This window comes from Mauremys mutica, chromosome 4, assembly GCF_020497125.1.
Source record: "Mauremys mutica isolate MM-2020 ecotype Southern chromosome 4, ASM2049712v1, whole genome shotgun sequence".
In the NCBI taxonomy this organism is placed as follows: domain Eukaryota; kingdom Metazoa; phylum Chordata; order Testudines; family Geoemydidae; genus Mauremys; species Mauremys mutica.
The window spans coordinates 60004795-60020991 of record NC_059075.1 but is presented as its reverse complement, the minus strand read 5'-3'; the positions used below and the strand labels follow the sequence as shown (position 1 = coordinate 60020991).

Below are 16197 nucleotides of genomic sequence, written 5' to 3'. Positions count from 1 at the left end.
TTGATAAACAGTTAGGATGACACACTTGGGAAATGGACCATGCACAAACTGGCAAGTCCGGCGATGTCCAACACTGTAGTATTTTCTAAATACAGAAATCAAAATAAGTATAGAGCTTTGTGGCTCGGGATGTTCACTAGCTAACTCCCTGCATGCATCTCCCCCTCCTTGTGCCTTCACCGATTGCTGGTGGCTTTGCCAATAGATAGCGATGGTCTATCCCACATAACCGGATGGTGCACACCCACATAACCTGCAATACCAAGTTTTCCCACCCGGCTAGCGGCCTTACAGACCCATTTCTGCAGCCACCTCAATCTCCAAGCTGTCTCCAACCTGCTGCAGCGGATGACGCTCTTCTCCAGTGGATCCAAATCCCACAGCGAACCTGCCAACAGCCTCAAAGAAAACACAATCTTTAATTTGCGTAAAATAAACCAGCCCAATGGAGATACATTTAGATTTGCACACAGAGCAATAGACAAAGAAAGTGAGTCCAGTGGATGGCACACCAGCCTAGGAGTCAGAGGACCTGGCTTCTATTCCCAGCCCTGCCACTGACCTGCGGGGTGAGCTTAGGCAAGTCACTTCACCCCTCTCTGCCTCTGTTTCCTCTCCACCCTTTCTTTGTCCTATTTCAACTATAAACTCTTTGGGACAGGGACAGACTTTCACTATGTGCATGTACAGTACCCAGCACAACAGGGTCTCTCTGTCACGGTTGAAGTCTCTAGGTGCCACTGTAATACAAATTACAGACACCCACTGATCTGGTGATGTTGAAGGGACTCCCCGCTCCCTCCCTCACCCTCCAAGGTGATAATCCGTCATCCCTCAGAATGCTTTGCTGAATGGCTCTGTTCCAGTGGGTGTTTCCGTCTGGTGTTCTGAAGGCACAGGCCTTGGAGGCTGAGGGGTTTTTGGCTTTTACCACTAAGAAGTCAACTTCTTTTTTATTTTTAATTCATTTGATTCCTCTCTCAGATACTCCTGGGATGGAAGCCACAGAAAAAACAATGCCCCCATCTGGTGCTCACTCAGCATCTTCCTCCTTGGGTGGCTCTCTCGACACACACAAAGATACCTAATTACTTTCCCTATCCCTTTGTCGCCTCATTCTACAACCCTACAGATATCCACACCTCCATAAGGACTCCCCCCCCCCCCTCGCTCCCAACCGCAAGTTTCCCATCAATCACACATACCAAGGTCACATATTAACATCTGCTCCTAACAGACTCAATCTTGCTCGCTTCCGGTTCCTGGATTACTGGCCTCTACTCAATTCTCCTCTTAAATTGTTCAAAGAGCCCCTCTGCCTGAAAACTGGCCAGAGCTCTAAGCCGTATGGAATTCTGAGTGACAGCGAAAAATAAAAACTGCGCAAGACTTGACATTTGTTTTCTAAATCAATACAATTTTTCAAATTTATTTTTTAAGAATTACTTCTAATATATCTTTCTCACAGAAGGAGGGTATAGGGAATGTTCTCATTCCATCTGTAAACACTGAAATACAGATCTGGGAAACCAGGGAAGAGACACAAAAAAGTGCATTTTACAAAATTCTCAACTAAAATATATTTTACATGTATTACATTTCAATTTAAATTCTACTGACTGCATTTTCAGTTTCAAAAAATATTTCCATATCTAATAGATTAAAAAAGCATGAAATAGTCTCATTATGGATAAGACATTTTGATTCATTTACATGCTGTTTGCACAACAGCATAAGCAACCATGTGAGTCCTGAACAATGTTCTTGGCCTGAAGCAGATTCTGACATAACATCAGAAGAGACAGGATTTCTCCTCTCTGGACAGGGGTGACAGCACATCCCAGAACATGGGTAAATACAATTTTTCCTCTCCCCTTTGGGCAACCTGGATTTCTTTCCCTCCACCTGGAAAGGAGATAGGACAGGTGGAGGGGGAACCAGGAGAAGTAAAATTTTCAGCAAGTGACTGTGGTTTCTGAGGCTGGATAGTAAACGCTTTACTGACTTTGCAGTAGTGTGCAGATTTGAATTAGCAGGAAAGCTTGAGAAACCCTGTCATGACACCAGTAAATAAAGCTACTCCTTTTGTAGAAGAGGATCCTCAGGCATCTTAGCATGGACTGTCCCTGACCCCATTGATCCTACTCAGGATGGCTGTCCAAGGAGTCCCAAATCTGACTCAGAACATATCAGCTTGTCCATATAAGGGTTCCTAAGACTTTCCCATATCATCGATCTGAGCTGTTTCCCCTGTATTAGTCCCACTGCTCCATTTTCCTTGTGTGCCCCTCTCCACCCTGTAGCCACAACTAACTACCTCTCACCATGGGACCAAAAGGGCAGGCAGCAGCTACAGAAACTACAATATTGCTCCACAACCACACCACTGTTTACTACAAGGGAGCAGGAACTATACCATCCTCCCATCTAGTGAGCATCCATCCCTTCCATGATGCTCTCACTTGGCCAATTGAGAGCCCTGAGGTTACCCCGACCCTGCTCTGATGCTGTAGTGAAATGCGCTCTGTAGTGCCAATGGCCTGACCTCCTTATTCCAAGTAATTGTTAAGGAGAAAACAGACAATTACTTGACACCAGCAGTACCTTGAGGTATAAGTGGGATTAAATGCTTAAATTATGGATTTGTGCTCAGGTGCCTAGGGTTAAACCTCTTGAAAATGAAGGCTTGGGAGTTTTCCCCTGGGGCGCATTGGCAGGGACTTTGGAATTTTTCATTGTCCTCTGGAATACTGAGCAGGAATTGTCCATTGAGATCAAGTGAACATGTGCCACACTTCCAGGGTTGGCCCTCATGGGCCTCGGACCTTCCCATCTTCTTTCAAGGTTCTCTTGTCCTTCCATAAACATTCCCCTCTTTGGTATGTAGAACAAATCTCTGGATAACGCCTGTGTTAACAGAAACACAGGCTGCACAATTTTCACTTAACGGAATTTAACGTGGTAGGGATATTTTCTCCAGGCCAGGTAGGCATAGCCTCAGTGATCAGAGCAAGAGGAAAATCCCCTTGATTGCAGCTCCATCAGTGTCCGTGGTGAGTAAAGGTAGTGCTACTTCCACTTAAAGGACAACAACATTAAAGCAGTATGAACACTTCTATTGTTTAACACTAATTCAGGCACCCCCAAAACTGAAAATGCAGGTCCCTAGTTTAAATGAGTGACTCCAGCAGTCAGCAGGTACATGGACCGATACAGTGTTGATTCTCATTCTTTAAATTAGTGCAATCTACAAATGGATTCCCAGCTGTGTGTGACTGATTCAATGGACTCTGTTATGCTGTCCTTTGGTTTTCTTTAGAATTAACTTCAATAGTTTGTGTTAAGATAAACTAAAGTATCTCTAGGATCTATACACATAAGGCAAGAGGCAAAAGTATCTGTAGGAATCAGGTAGCATTTTTCAACAACGCACACCTCTCATTGGTCAGTTCCTTTCAGAAGCCACAAAGCCACCCTGGTGAGCATGTTCGGATGTCAGTATAAGTAGTAGGGGAGGAGGATGGAAGGCAGTGCCAAGAGAGAGCACTGCTAATTTTCTCAGCAGTACGACCATGCCCAAGACCAAAACAATTGTGTCAGGTGTCATTTTTAGGATGAAATAGCCAAAGGAAATATTTTTCATTTCTTCCCCTGCCTCTAGCTTACCCATCTATGGTGGAATGTGCACATCTAGATTCTACAGGGTCTAAACTACAGCAAAGAAAACTGAACTTGGAAGGGAGAGAATAAACCATTTACACTGCTAGGGAAGGCCTCTGATGTCAAGGAGGGCAAGGAGAGGAGTATCCTGAAGAGAAGAAAAGCATGGCTTTCACCTACAGAGCAAAGCTCATGTGTTCCATATCTTACAACAGTACGTGTCTGCTGGAGGTGTGCCTTGTTGGCCAAAGACCTCTGACAGACATGCAGCTTTCCATAAAGGCGTGAGGTAAGGCCTACTATCCCTCGCCCGGTTTTTTACCTTGGAGCTGAAACAAAGTTCACGGCCTGCCTAAAGGCCCCAATCTGGGTGGTAAATCATAGACTGCAGAAAAATTGTACAGGAAAAAGGAGTCCCTCTCCCTTTACAACGCAAAAACTATTCAGTACAGCAGACGGCCGCTCTGCACTTGGCACAACTTCAAGAGGAATTATTGGATTTTGAAGTAGCAGTGACATCAAGAATCAGCACACCCTGCCTTTTCTGCTGGGCAAGCATGACTATCCTGCACCATGCAAATGAACTGGGCTTTGCCCTCTCTCTTCACATCAGGACATGAAAACCATGGACCTATCACAGCTTGACTCATACCTGCACCACAGAATCCCTCCTGCATATTCCAACCACCCCCACCAATGATGGCTTTGGATTTAGTATACTGGCTTTTCTCCCCTGCAAAACCCCTCTCAATATATGCATCTCTATATACATATATAGATATAGATTTACATATGCAAGTACCTATATCTATATACATATATTTATTTATAGGTATATATTTTAATTTATGCTCTTTAATGAAGTGCTGTGCTTTGAACTGCTGGCCTTCCTTGACAGGGATCTGTTCCTGAATGCGGAAATCTTTTCAGTCTTTGAGGACAGAGTGCTTGGACGTTCCTTCTGGCCTGCAAGCAGTACTAAAAAAGTTGCTGAGCATGCATGGATGTCCCAGACGGTCAACCTGCCACTGGCTCTCTGGTGCCACTTGTCATCACCATAGCTGGACTGAAGAGTTTTGTTACTGCGGATTCTTCAAGATGCGCCCATGTCGAAAATCATAGACATGGCGGCAGAGAAAAACCAGATCAGGATCAGTGTCCTCTGGCACCTTGCGATGTGGAGGTGTGGAATACTCTTCTGACGGAGGAACCATCATGGTTTTCCTGCTTGGGATCCCCTCGACACGACGCTTTGCCAAGGCACAGAATCTGCAATGTAATTAAATACAAAAAGTCACAGGGAATCTTCATTTAGTGCCTTCACTGCTCAAGCTTTCACTATTCCTGCTAAGGCCTCCTGCTGGAAGAAACTATAATCTCCTTCTGCTCCTTAGGGTTTCACCCATTACAGTATATTCCTGCCAGGCTACTGCAGGAGTGGGGAGGATAAAGTTATGGATTCTGGAACAGAACTATCCTTTCACCAAAAAGAGATTTAGAGGTTGGTTTACCAGTTACAACTACTCTGAGCTTTACCAAGTAGCACACTAGTTTAGATTTCCTGGCTGGTAGATTCTCTACAGTTTTACAGTATGGAGGATTACAATAGTTAATCTGCATTGTTTAACCACCTTTGCCTTATTTCTGTTGATTAGCACTGGAAAAAGATTATTGCTCAAATAAAGGTGATTAAGCAAGAACATAAACCAGGTCACAGAACACTCCATTCTCTGAGTCAACAAGGCCTTTTACTGGTGCTACAGGATGACAAAAAGACTTAAATTAATGCATGCTGGAGTTGGATATTCTGCAACAATACCTGCCATTTGTGAGCCTGGTCCAGGAGGAGGAATATGCCCTAGTGGATTATGGTACTTTAAAACAATGACTGGACATTTGCAGAAATCATGCGTGCGTATAAAACGATTCGCCAGCCAGTCAACCTGATAATTATACCACAGTGTTTTAATTTATAAGCACTCATAGCAGAAGGCTATGGGGCACCTTAAAATATAAACATTTTAGTATGAATGGAGAGAACTTGCACAAACAGAGCTGAGATCAGGAGCAGAACAAAGCATGCCACCCAAACACCAAGTAAAATAAAAAACCTTGAGCGTTTCCCAGTGGGATGACACAGACATGCAGTGGGGAGTGTTGGGAGGGACAGCATTCCTGGCCCTGCAGAGAAGGTCCTGCCTTCTGTCCTTTCTAGAGTTTATTTATAGCAAAGCAGCTGTAAGAACCTCACTGAGCTCAGCTGTAGCAGCACGACATAAGCAGAAAATACCTGATGTAGAAGGGCCCTCTTACATAAGGCTATATGATTACAGCCATAGTGATACATTAGCTGCCTGTTCAGCAAGTGAGCAACCTATGGAATGTGGGTGTAAAACTTGTGGGCGAAGGCTCCTGCACAGTAGCCAAGCTTGTTCTGCAATAGCTGCAGAGCTGCAGTGGTTTAAGGGCACAAGTGTGCACATAACAGTAATCCAGCCTAAAGATCAAAGGCTGGACTCTCCATGCTAAGGTCGGCATCAGGAAGAAAGAGCCTACATTTGAAATATTTTGAAGATTAAAAGCATACAAACAACTGTTGACCACTGATGAAACATGGGCTTTGGCGATCAGATTGTCACGGTGAGAACTCTTATAATTGTGCTTGGTACATACCCCAGACACAGAGCTGCCAATGAAACAGCAAAATCCTTCATCCACTGGTAAGATCTCCTTCCTATCTAGCTTGAGTTCAAACATGTACTTTGCAACGACTGTGGTGGCACTGGGATGGAATCACCATGAACAAGGCTTAAGTAATTTTGGCTATCTGCTTACTAACCCAGCTGGTTGAACTCTCACCTGAATAGAGGCACTTAATGGGGGAGGATATCTGCAAGATCTTAATGAAATGGATACCACATATCATGCTACCTTATCAGTTCTTCAAGTGGTTTCAAACACACATTGTGCAACAGTGGTTATCTGAACAAGAATCTGAGCCAGTGAATTCAGCTTTGCTGACCAGTTTGTGAAAACACCTTCCCACTGCCTGTGCTGATGTCTTTAGACTCCCTGAGCATTCAAACCAGTTTAGCACAGGCCAGCAGTGGATCACTTGTATAGTGTGCAGAGAGGCACATTTTTAAGGAACACCGCCAACAGGTCCAATTAGTACAAAATTTGTAAAGGCTCCACACAGTGCAATAAAAATATATCAGCATTTGGCCAGTGAGTCAGGAATAGCCCCTGTGGTTTCTGAGATGGGTAACCCTTCAGCATACAATAATTTATGAGGAAAGGCTATATTCCAATCACAGCAACTTCATGTCAGAGCGGATGCAACTTCATAGGTTCAAAGTAATTAGAGGAGGAACAAACCTATCCTAATTTGCTGGTGGTTTTTTTCTGGACATACCAAGCACATTTGTAAGAACATCCTGGTTTCTTTTTTGCAGGGGTTCACTGTATCAACAAGCTTTTCTTTACTACATTTTCATTCTATGGCTCACTTTAGCAAGTGCTTCTGAAAGCGTAGTTATGCCAAAAGGAAAATGACAGAAAGTGGTCTTTCCAAATTATTTTAATTCTCCAATTACTCAGAGTGGATTTATTCCACTTTTATTGAAGTTCCATAAAGCCAAATTCTGAATAGTTCAGAGCTGCTCTAGTTGCTTTAATGTAACATCCACCTGCCTCTGTCAAGCCATGCCACAGGGAAACGGGACTCCTGTCCAGAAGTTTCAAACCAGTGCAGAAGCCCAATGGTATATTATTCCCAGTCACTCATGTCTGCTTTTTTGGGAAGTGAGTTATTAAAAAAGCAGCAAGTAGTTCAGAACCAGGATGTACATGGTGCTCAAAAGAACTTTTGTAAAAATCAGTATACGTTCGTTGAACTAAAAATAACTATTTTAGGAAATGACCTTCATTTTTAGAAACCCAGTGAAGCTTTGGAATGCGGCATAAGGACCAGTGTGAAACTGGCTAAGCTAGTTTTACTGTCCAAGATGAGCAAAGCATACAATGCAACCAATAGCACATAGTAAAAGCACGTAAAATAGGACAGATTTTTAAAGGGTTATTTTCCATTTTAATAACCTACAGTCTGGACTTTAAATCTAATTTCTATTTTGCCATTGTTACTTTAAATTTGTTACTGTTAGAAAATACAGATACTCGGAAGTCCTTGGTCGCTAAGACTGATTAAAAATAGCAAAAATTAAACTGTAAAGTAGTTAAATATTTCTCTAGTCACTATATTGGGTGACCTAATTACCAAAACACCTGATACTATAGGCACGCCTACGAAGAGTGATAAGGACAGCAAACACGTTAGGCATATGCATTTTAGTTGAACTTGGAGCATACATGTACATGTGGAGGAAATGTATGTACACTCCAGTTTTGTAACTGAAATGTTACTATGTTTTACTGTGTCTACTGATGAGCATGTTCTGTAGCAGAAAGGTCATGCATGTGTAAACACTTATAAACTGCTTAAAGTGTTTATAAAACACAAAGCAAAGAAAACAGGAGTACTTGTGGCACCTTAGAGACTAACAAATTTATTTGAGCATAAGCTTTTGTGGGCTACAGCCCACTTCATCGGATGCATGTAGTGGAAAATACAGTAGGAAGATATATATATATATATACACACACACACACACAGAGAACATGAAACAATGGGTGTTAATATATCTTCCTACTGTATTTTCCACTGCATGCATCCGATGAAGTGGGCTGTAGCCCACAAAAGCTTATGCTCAGATAAATTTGTTAGTCTCTAAGGTGCCACAAGTACTCCTGTTCTTTTTGTGGATACAGACTAACACGGCTGCTACTCTGAAACAAAGCAAAGAGGTACCCAAAGGAGCTAGATAGGGTGACCAGACAGCAAATGTGAAAAATCGGGACGAAGGTGGGGGGTGGAGTGGGGTAATGAGAGCCTATATAAGAAAAAGACCCAAAAATCGGGACTGTCTCTATAAAATCGGGACATCTGGTCACCCTAGAGCTAGAGCACGACAAACACTCCTAGATTAGCATAGCACTCTCATTCGCTAAATGTACCGCCGGACAGTTTAACTAGAAGAGGTAGGCTGCAAAGCACACGCAGTTCTGCTGAATGAGATCAGGTAATAGAAACGTTGAAAAGAACTGGTGATACAGAGATAAGCTGCAAAAGCAACAGCAAGTTAAGAGCACCACCTACCTGCAGTACTCTGCAAAGGTCAGAACATAGCACTTTTCCTCAATGCAGGCAATACTGTTTTCATCCTGATGTCGGGATGCAAAGATCTCATTCTGCAAACAGATATACAAAGGGGACAGTCACTCAATGGACGGGAGCACTTAGAGAGGCAAGGCAGTCCTAGGTAGTCTCTCCTTAAAGAAGAGAAAGGCTATGCACACCTGCAACAACACACTTCTTAAAGAGAAAGCACAACCCCCTACAAGTTAGACGTTGTAATCAACCCAAACAATTTACAGTTATAATTTTATAGCCTAATTGTTTTAGTGACCAAAAGAACTTCACTGTTTAACATTTGACCAAAATGTTATCGCTTTCCCATCACATAAACTCACCGCCATTCTACTTTATATTATCAGTCTCCACATGTATTGCAAATATCACTGTTCAGTAAGACAGCTGCCACCAGCAGGCAGCTCAGAGATACTGCTTATAACCAAATCTCTCATTTCAAATGCAATTGAGAGTCTGTGACTTATATTGTGATAAGTGCTTCTCACCAGGTGACCTTTCAGAATGCTGCATTGAGCAATATGAATGCAGCTTTTTCAAAAAGTGCTCTCCTAGTACCACACTCAGCAAGAAGAAGACAGCTTAGAGGGAAAAATGTCCTGTAATGTTACAAAAGGCCCAAGATGCAAAGAAATCCAAAGTAAAGACAGGATTTTTCACCCCATCCAATCCCAACGTCAGATCTCTAGAACTGTATGTGGAAAGACTGGAGAAATTGCACAGCAAAGAATGAACTTTCTTACAATCCACCACTTTGTTAAGCAACTTCGGCAGAAGGCAGGAGCTGTCTTCCCCCCCGCACTTCCAATACCCTGGGGGACAGTCTCAGTTTTCTCTTTTCTGCGCTGGAAATCTTTTCTGATTCATTTACACAAATAAATGATATGAATGGTACTTGGCCAACCTCTCCCACTAGCCTCTAAAGTACTGTAGTGATCAGTCTCAGAGTAAATAAATTGTCCCCTTTTCCTCTCCAACTCTCCCCCATCAACTGAAAGAGCTGTTCTAAGTGATGAAAAAATGGCAGTAGCCTCTTCTCCCCAGTCTGAATCTTGAAAGGCTGCATCTGAAGCAGTTAGGGAGGGGTTGACAAGTGCTGCCACTGGGCATGGGCCAACCCAGCTGGAGCTAATTTAGTATCAGGTGTGGTAATCAGAAGTGAAGAGGATCTGGTGTAATAAGGGTGCTGTTGTGAAAGTGCCAGCAATGTGCCTCAGGGTTCATTTCACCTGGAGCCCCAGGGAAGCAGGGTAGGCAGAGGACAGGCTTCACTACAGCCTCAGGAGCAGGGTCAGAGTCTGGGAACATGATCAACAACTAGAAAAGCAACAAAAAACTAACCAACAAACCAACCCCAACCCGCAGAGGTGTGTGAATGTTTTGGTTTCCTCCTTAAATCAAGTTTACCTGAGTCATCCTTGGCAAGCCTATTCCACCTACTCAGCCCAGTGGCAGCTTCTCCTTTTAAAGCAGTTTTTGTATAACAAGACAGGTGTGGGAGGAGGAAAGTGAGGTAGTTCCTCCCTAACCTGACTTCTTGCTCTCTCCGCACTAAAATGCAGCTAGATACTCTCAGATTTCGTTTGTGGACTACAATGTCACAAGGTACCAAACAGGTTTCCAAAAGAAAATCTGGGAATCATACATGCGGCATGTACAACTGCTGAATGGAATTTAAAACCAGCACATTGTGGACTTTTTGTTGGATGGAAAAATGGCAGTAACTCATTCCTCTCTAATCTCTCTGCTCTTTTGGTTTAAAAATGTACTTTTTCCCCTCCATACAAAACTAAACAAAGCAACAGGCCTGGGTTTGAAGACATATTGGGTCATAAGTTTTATTTTTAAAAGTGAACCCATTGTGCAGAAGGAGCACAGTATACTTCTTAAATCTGTTTTTAACCCCCCTAATAAAGCCACCCTCTTCTGCCCATTATACAAAAAGGGAACAGGAGCTTTTGGTCCCATATGACTAATTTCAGGCTAGAGGGACTGGATTGATCCCCTAAAAGAGGAGTTTTTAATAGAAAGTCACAAATTCAATGCATAGATTTAAGGAAAGAAGGGACTCATTCGGATCATCTAAGTTGGATGTCCCGCATAACACAGGCCAGAGATTCTCACCCAGTAATTCCTGCATCGAGCTCATAACTTCTGGCTGAACCAAAGCCTATCTTTTAGAAAGACATTCAGTCTTGATTTAATACAAAACACAGCATCTTCTGATTCCCAAAACAGTGCACCTTCCCCTAGCTAAAGTCAAATAGCCTCTTTTCTCAAGTGGCATAGCACTGTTTTCAGACCTCAGGAAATAGTAAATTTTAAAGCAAAGAAAATCCTGTGAAAGGTACAGATACTTCTGTTACCACCCATCCTTGTTACTTACAGCATCAGATTGCTTGTGTCCTACATGAAACACAGTGGTTTTACCCATTCAACACAAAAATATGGCAGCATCTGTGGAGCAGCCAGGAGACCGGTGTGACAAGGATCCTGCCTCCATGTGTTATGAAAGGCTAAGCATGAATGCTGAGCAGGGATGTTCATTCCAGTCCCATCTCCCTGGAATAGAGTGGATCCTTGCCAAATATCCCCTAACCGTCCCAACGAGGTATTTCGGACTGCTCACCTGATGCATGCTGGGATTGCGACCTCCCTGAGTGTGCTCTGGTCTGTAATACCACAGGAGACTCATCATTAGCTCCCCTGGAAGGAGACAGGAGACATTTTAAAGTCAGTGATGAAAACATGCATTAAGGAGTATCACAAAATCCAGTTTCAGTTCTCCTGTTTCATCCATCAGCCCTTCTATTTCCATAGCTCTCACCTAACTGCAGCTATACCATGATAAATATTTGATGCTGAGCTGAGTTTCCTTTTGTTATAGCAACTGGCTAAGTAAAACAAGTGGCGTCACTATTTCATTGTACCTGCACCACCTAATAACTATTCACAGTCCCAGATGAAGAGATCACTAGTCAACAAAGCCAAATGTTCAAATATGAAATAGCAGCTGAACTGGGATTTGTCAAGTACATGGGTCTAAGGTCTGGTACTTGCAATATTTAGTCCTGGACAAACAAACAAACAAACAAAGCACTGCTAGCATGGTCACAGCAATGGCCTTACCATCTTAAGTTTTGCTATTTCACAAGCTGTCGGGGTGTTACTTGCTCTGTATGATTTGGCATACTGAGTTTCCAACTTATACAAAGAATTAGGCTCTAGCCCTGGAGACCTGTCAGATATGGGATCTTACAATCAAAATCACGCTATTCCAATTACCGTTTGGTTGTCCCTATTACATGATTTTCAGTGCTAATATCAAGAATTTCTGCAGCTACAAATCAATGCTTCATCTCCTAGATTGCAAACTGCCTAGAACATTTGCAATATTAGTGGTTCATGAGATACCTGCTCCTACAAAATCACATGGGAAAAATTGTTGCAAAGATCTTTAGTTGGTAGATCTGTGCAGATGCTTTCAGGACAATTACTGATTCTGAGTTAATGACTAAAAAGATGAAATTTCAGTTCTTGTATCAGAGGTCACCATGCACAGCTATAGGGCTCTGATTACCTAGCTCCTCCCCTTTATCACCCAAACCTGTAGTGGTGAGTTATTCTGGTAAATTAGCATCTGCTGCTCAATACTGCCATTAACCCATTTCCACTCGGTTCTTTGGGATTTGATGGACAGAGGGTGAACATAATGTACTCTGGCTTTCTGCCCAGTACCTGTTTTCGGGTCTTCCCACAGCGCCGATATCTTTGCCACATAAGGCATAGATTTCTTTCGTGGTCCTGATTTCAAAAGGACTGTATCTCGTACCCGGATAATTTCCCCATCTCTCTCCACAGCCTGGTAGCTCTTACGAACAGCTGGCTCTGGCTCATTCTACAGCATTGGCAGGGGAAAGAGAGACAAAAAGTTAGGCTAGGAAATACTTCAGAACAACTAATATAAGCTGCCTTTAATCTTCCTGGTCTTGATTAAAACAGTTCACTAAAAGCCCTGTCCGAAGTGGTGCACCTTGGCTGCAAGAGATCCCTGAGAGAAGTCACACAGCACAAACCCACTCATAGCATCTCTACATCCAGAGGGTAAATTTGAAAAGTGGGTGTGAACTATTTGCTAATGAACCTAGAAAAAAAAAACCCAGAGAACATTCTCCTGGGTTCAGTAATCAAGTGTCTTCAGATCAGGTATGGCCACCAGTGTGACGTTCAGAAAGGCTATGGAGAAAACATATTGCTATTGCTTCTGTACAGTAGATTGCAGAATCTTCACCATGCCAGTTTAAGAATCAGTCCTAGTCTAAAAGAAAAAAATTAGTACTTTGAAACCATCTCCCCCGTTGTATTTTAAATGGATCAAAAGTGAGCATTCCTACACCTGTGCACACACAAACCTGCTTTCAGGTAAGTGTGACAACAATTTTTTAATATTATCAACCTAGATATTGTAGGTTTCCAGCTGCTTATGCTACTGGTGCCATTGGAGACTAAATTTGTTGTTTGTTTTGAAATGTAATAGTTATGCTTCCTAAGAGACTGTTGAAAACTATTTGTAAGAATGCAACAACATGTAATATGTCCTCTTGAAAATATAGGCAATGTGAAATCCACTTTACCAATGAAATGAAGTGAAGGGGTTGTGACAATACAAATTGGACTGGTGCAAAAACATTTGGGCTGAGTTACTTGATTCTTGGCTTCTCATTCTTCCTCCAGCACCACAGCAGCACATCCCCTTGTCTCCAGCATGACAAATGAGCAAAGAAAAAGCCTAAAAGGTGAAGGTTGCTTTTCTGCTCTGCTCCCACCTGACCTCTTGGGCATGAGGAACAAGAGTAACGGGCTCCGCCTCTATTGGTACATCTACAGTACAAAATCAAACCAAACCCAAAGCCGACATTCCCACTCAGGCTGGAGCTTGGGCTCTGAAACTCAGCAAGGGGGTTGGTCCCAGAGCCCAAGCTCCAGCCCTAGCAGGAATGTCTACACAGCTATTTTTAGCTTTGCACTGCATGCCAGAGTGTGTAGACCTGGGGTCTGAGTCTCTCTGCTACAGGGCTGGTTTTTTGCAACGTAGATATACCCTGATAAGAGCCACCTATTCTGCCCCAAGACATGGGATCGTTTCCTTCAGATTTTTTTTTTTTTGCCAAATCTGTGTGTACACTTTGATATTATGGATAAAATGAAGCCACAGAGCAGGGTAACCCCTGATGCAGCAGAGTTGCCTCACAGGGACAAATCTCTACTCCTACAGGCTCAGAATGCCAGAGATCTGTTGAAGGGGGAAGCCTAGTTGGGAAACCCCCATGGAGAAGAACAGCTGGCTAGGGCCTATAAATAGGGCATAAAAGATGTGGGCTGGTGGGGCCCCCATTGGGCTGACTTTGTGTCCTTCCCAAGGCCGTGTACTGGGCAACGGAGGGGAATTATTGCTGGAGCTACAGGCACCACCAATGGCTGACGAGACAAGCTCAAGCACCTTGGCAGTTGCTATTTTTGCCTTAGAATTGCCCTTAGACTGCCGCTTCCTCTACTCCCTGTAGTGGGGATAGAAGGTACCACTTGCCACTTCCCTGCTGGGGTTCACTGCTTCTCTGATCCAGCGCCTGTGTCCTGGCTTCTGAGAGGCAGTCATCCCTCTCTGACTACAAACCCAGCAGCACTTGTTATCAATTATCTGGGAAGAGGGGCAGGAGAAGCAGGTTTTCCTTTCAGGCTTTTTCTCTGCTTGCCTGTCATGCCAGACGCCAGGGCAGACCAGGGCATGTGCTGCTGCAGTACCGGAGAAAGAACGAGAAGCCAACGATCAAGTGGTTCAGCCCCAAAGCCCAGCAAAAATGTTTTGCACCAATCCAACTGTTCCCTTGTTAAAGAAATGCTGGATGACATCTAGTGAGATCGTGCTGTTACAGAGGTAACAGCAGGAGTGTCACTGGAGAATGCTCCTGTACCTGCAGGCAAGTCTACCTAACCTGAAATCCTGCAACCTCTCTTCCTTGTCCCTACTGGATCTCAGTTTACTGTGCAGCATGCTTGGAGGCATACATAGGAAAGCAGAATTTTTCCAGCACTTACCACAACATACACGGCCTTTTCGCAGGCTGCACCCACGGGTATCCAGCCATTGGTTGCTCTCCTCCTGCTGATGCGCTGCTGCTTTGGATGAGAGTGACCTCCTGCTGCTTTGCTATCACAGGCATGTAAACAGCCTGTAGTATTTCGAAGACCAGATTTGGAGCCACTGGGGGGCTTGGAGCTCTGTGGACACTCTCGGGCCATGGTCTGGGGTTCTGAGTTGGGAGTCTGCAAGTGAGGAACTGGTTCTGCAGCTGGTGGCACACTGGGCACAGGGCATCCTGAGAGTGGGTGGGCAGGTGATGCGGGGTGCCCTGCCACAGGGATTGTGAGGGTCAGCTGGTCCAGAGATTTGCAACTTTCTAACAAGAGAGGGGGAGAAGGGAAGAGTGATATATTTGTACTGCAGTTTCTTGATAATGACTAAATTAGCAGGATGATCCTAAGCTAAGCAATACTTTCCTACAGAATTCTCTTTATTGCACTACTAGTAGTAGCCAATACTTATATTTAAGGTAAACATGGATCTTCTGTACTAGGAAGCATTTTGTACTACTGCTCGATTCTAAAAGCACTTGAGTATGCTGCTTTGAAAATGCAGTGAAGTACATCCTCACTATGACAAACCAATTTGATATGCCCCTTGGTAGTGCCAGCCTATCACGTACAAAGGGCTGGGTTAGCACCCTAAGTGATACTAGACTTCAGTGATTCCAGCCTGTCAACATACATGTAAAGGTGAGTAGCAGTAGGGCTTACTGTGTGAGAGGGTGAGAACTCGCAAAGGACTAAACTATACATTAACCATCTGTCAGGGACTGTCTACACATACTCAACCCTGCCTCGGCTCGGGGTGGTGGACTAGATGACCTCTTGAGGTCCCTTTTAGCCTTACATCTATCCCTCTGTACTAATCCAAAAGCCCAGTTTCCTTCAAGGTGCCAACACAGGCACTAAGTTCAGTCAGTGGACGTGAAGAGCTTTCTCTAATGAGATCCAGAGCAATGATAAAACATGGGGCGAGCTTGAAACAAAGCATGGGCTGTTGCCTTTAAGACAGCCCTATATCCCAGAAGCAGACAGATTTACTACCCTACGCTAGTAAGTCAGCTGACAAAGCCTTCTAAAAGCATCCCAAAGCATTTTACAATGATAATACACATCCAAAATTCCCA

General features: G+C 43.6%; 1 protein-coding gene across 2 annotated transcripts in view; it reads right to left on the bottom strand.

The window, feature by feature from the left end:
* Nucleotides 1–1400: 1400 nt before the first annotated feature.
* BAHD1 (bromo adjacent homology domain containing 1) overlaps nucleotides 1401–16197 on the bottom strand; it is a 76517-nt gene continuing 61720 nt past the window's right edge. For both annotated transcript variants that reach the window (XM_045016157.1, XM_045016155.1), the window contains 5 exons: nucleotides 15023–15384; nucleotides 12665–12824; nucleotides 11556–11632; nucleotides 8876–8967; nucleotides 1401–4929 (listed from right to left, as the gene is read on the bottom strand). In XM_045016157.1, coding sequence (XP_044872092.1) covers nucleotides 4740–4929; nucleotides 8876–8967; nucleotides 11556–11632; nucleotides 12665–12824; nucleotides 15023–15384 — 881 coding nt within the window. In that variant the 3' untranslated portion in view covers nucleotides 1401–4739. The remainder of the gene's footprint in view (nucleotides 4930–8875; nucleotides 8968–11555; nucleotides 11633–12664; nucleotides 12825–15022; nucleotides 15385–16197) is intronic.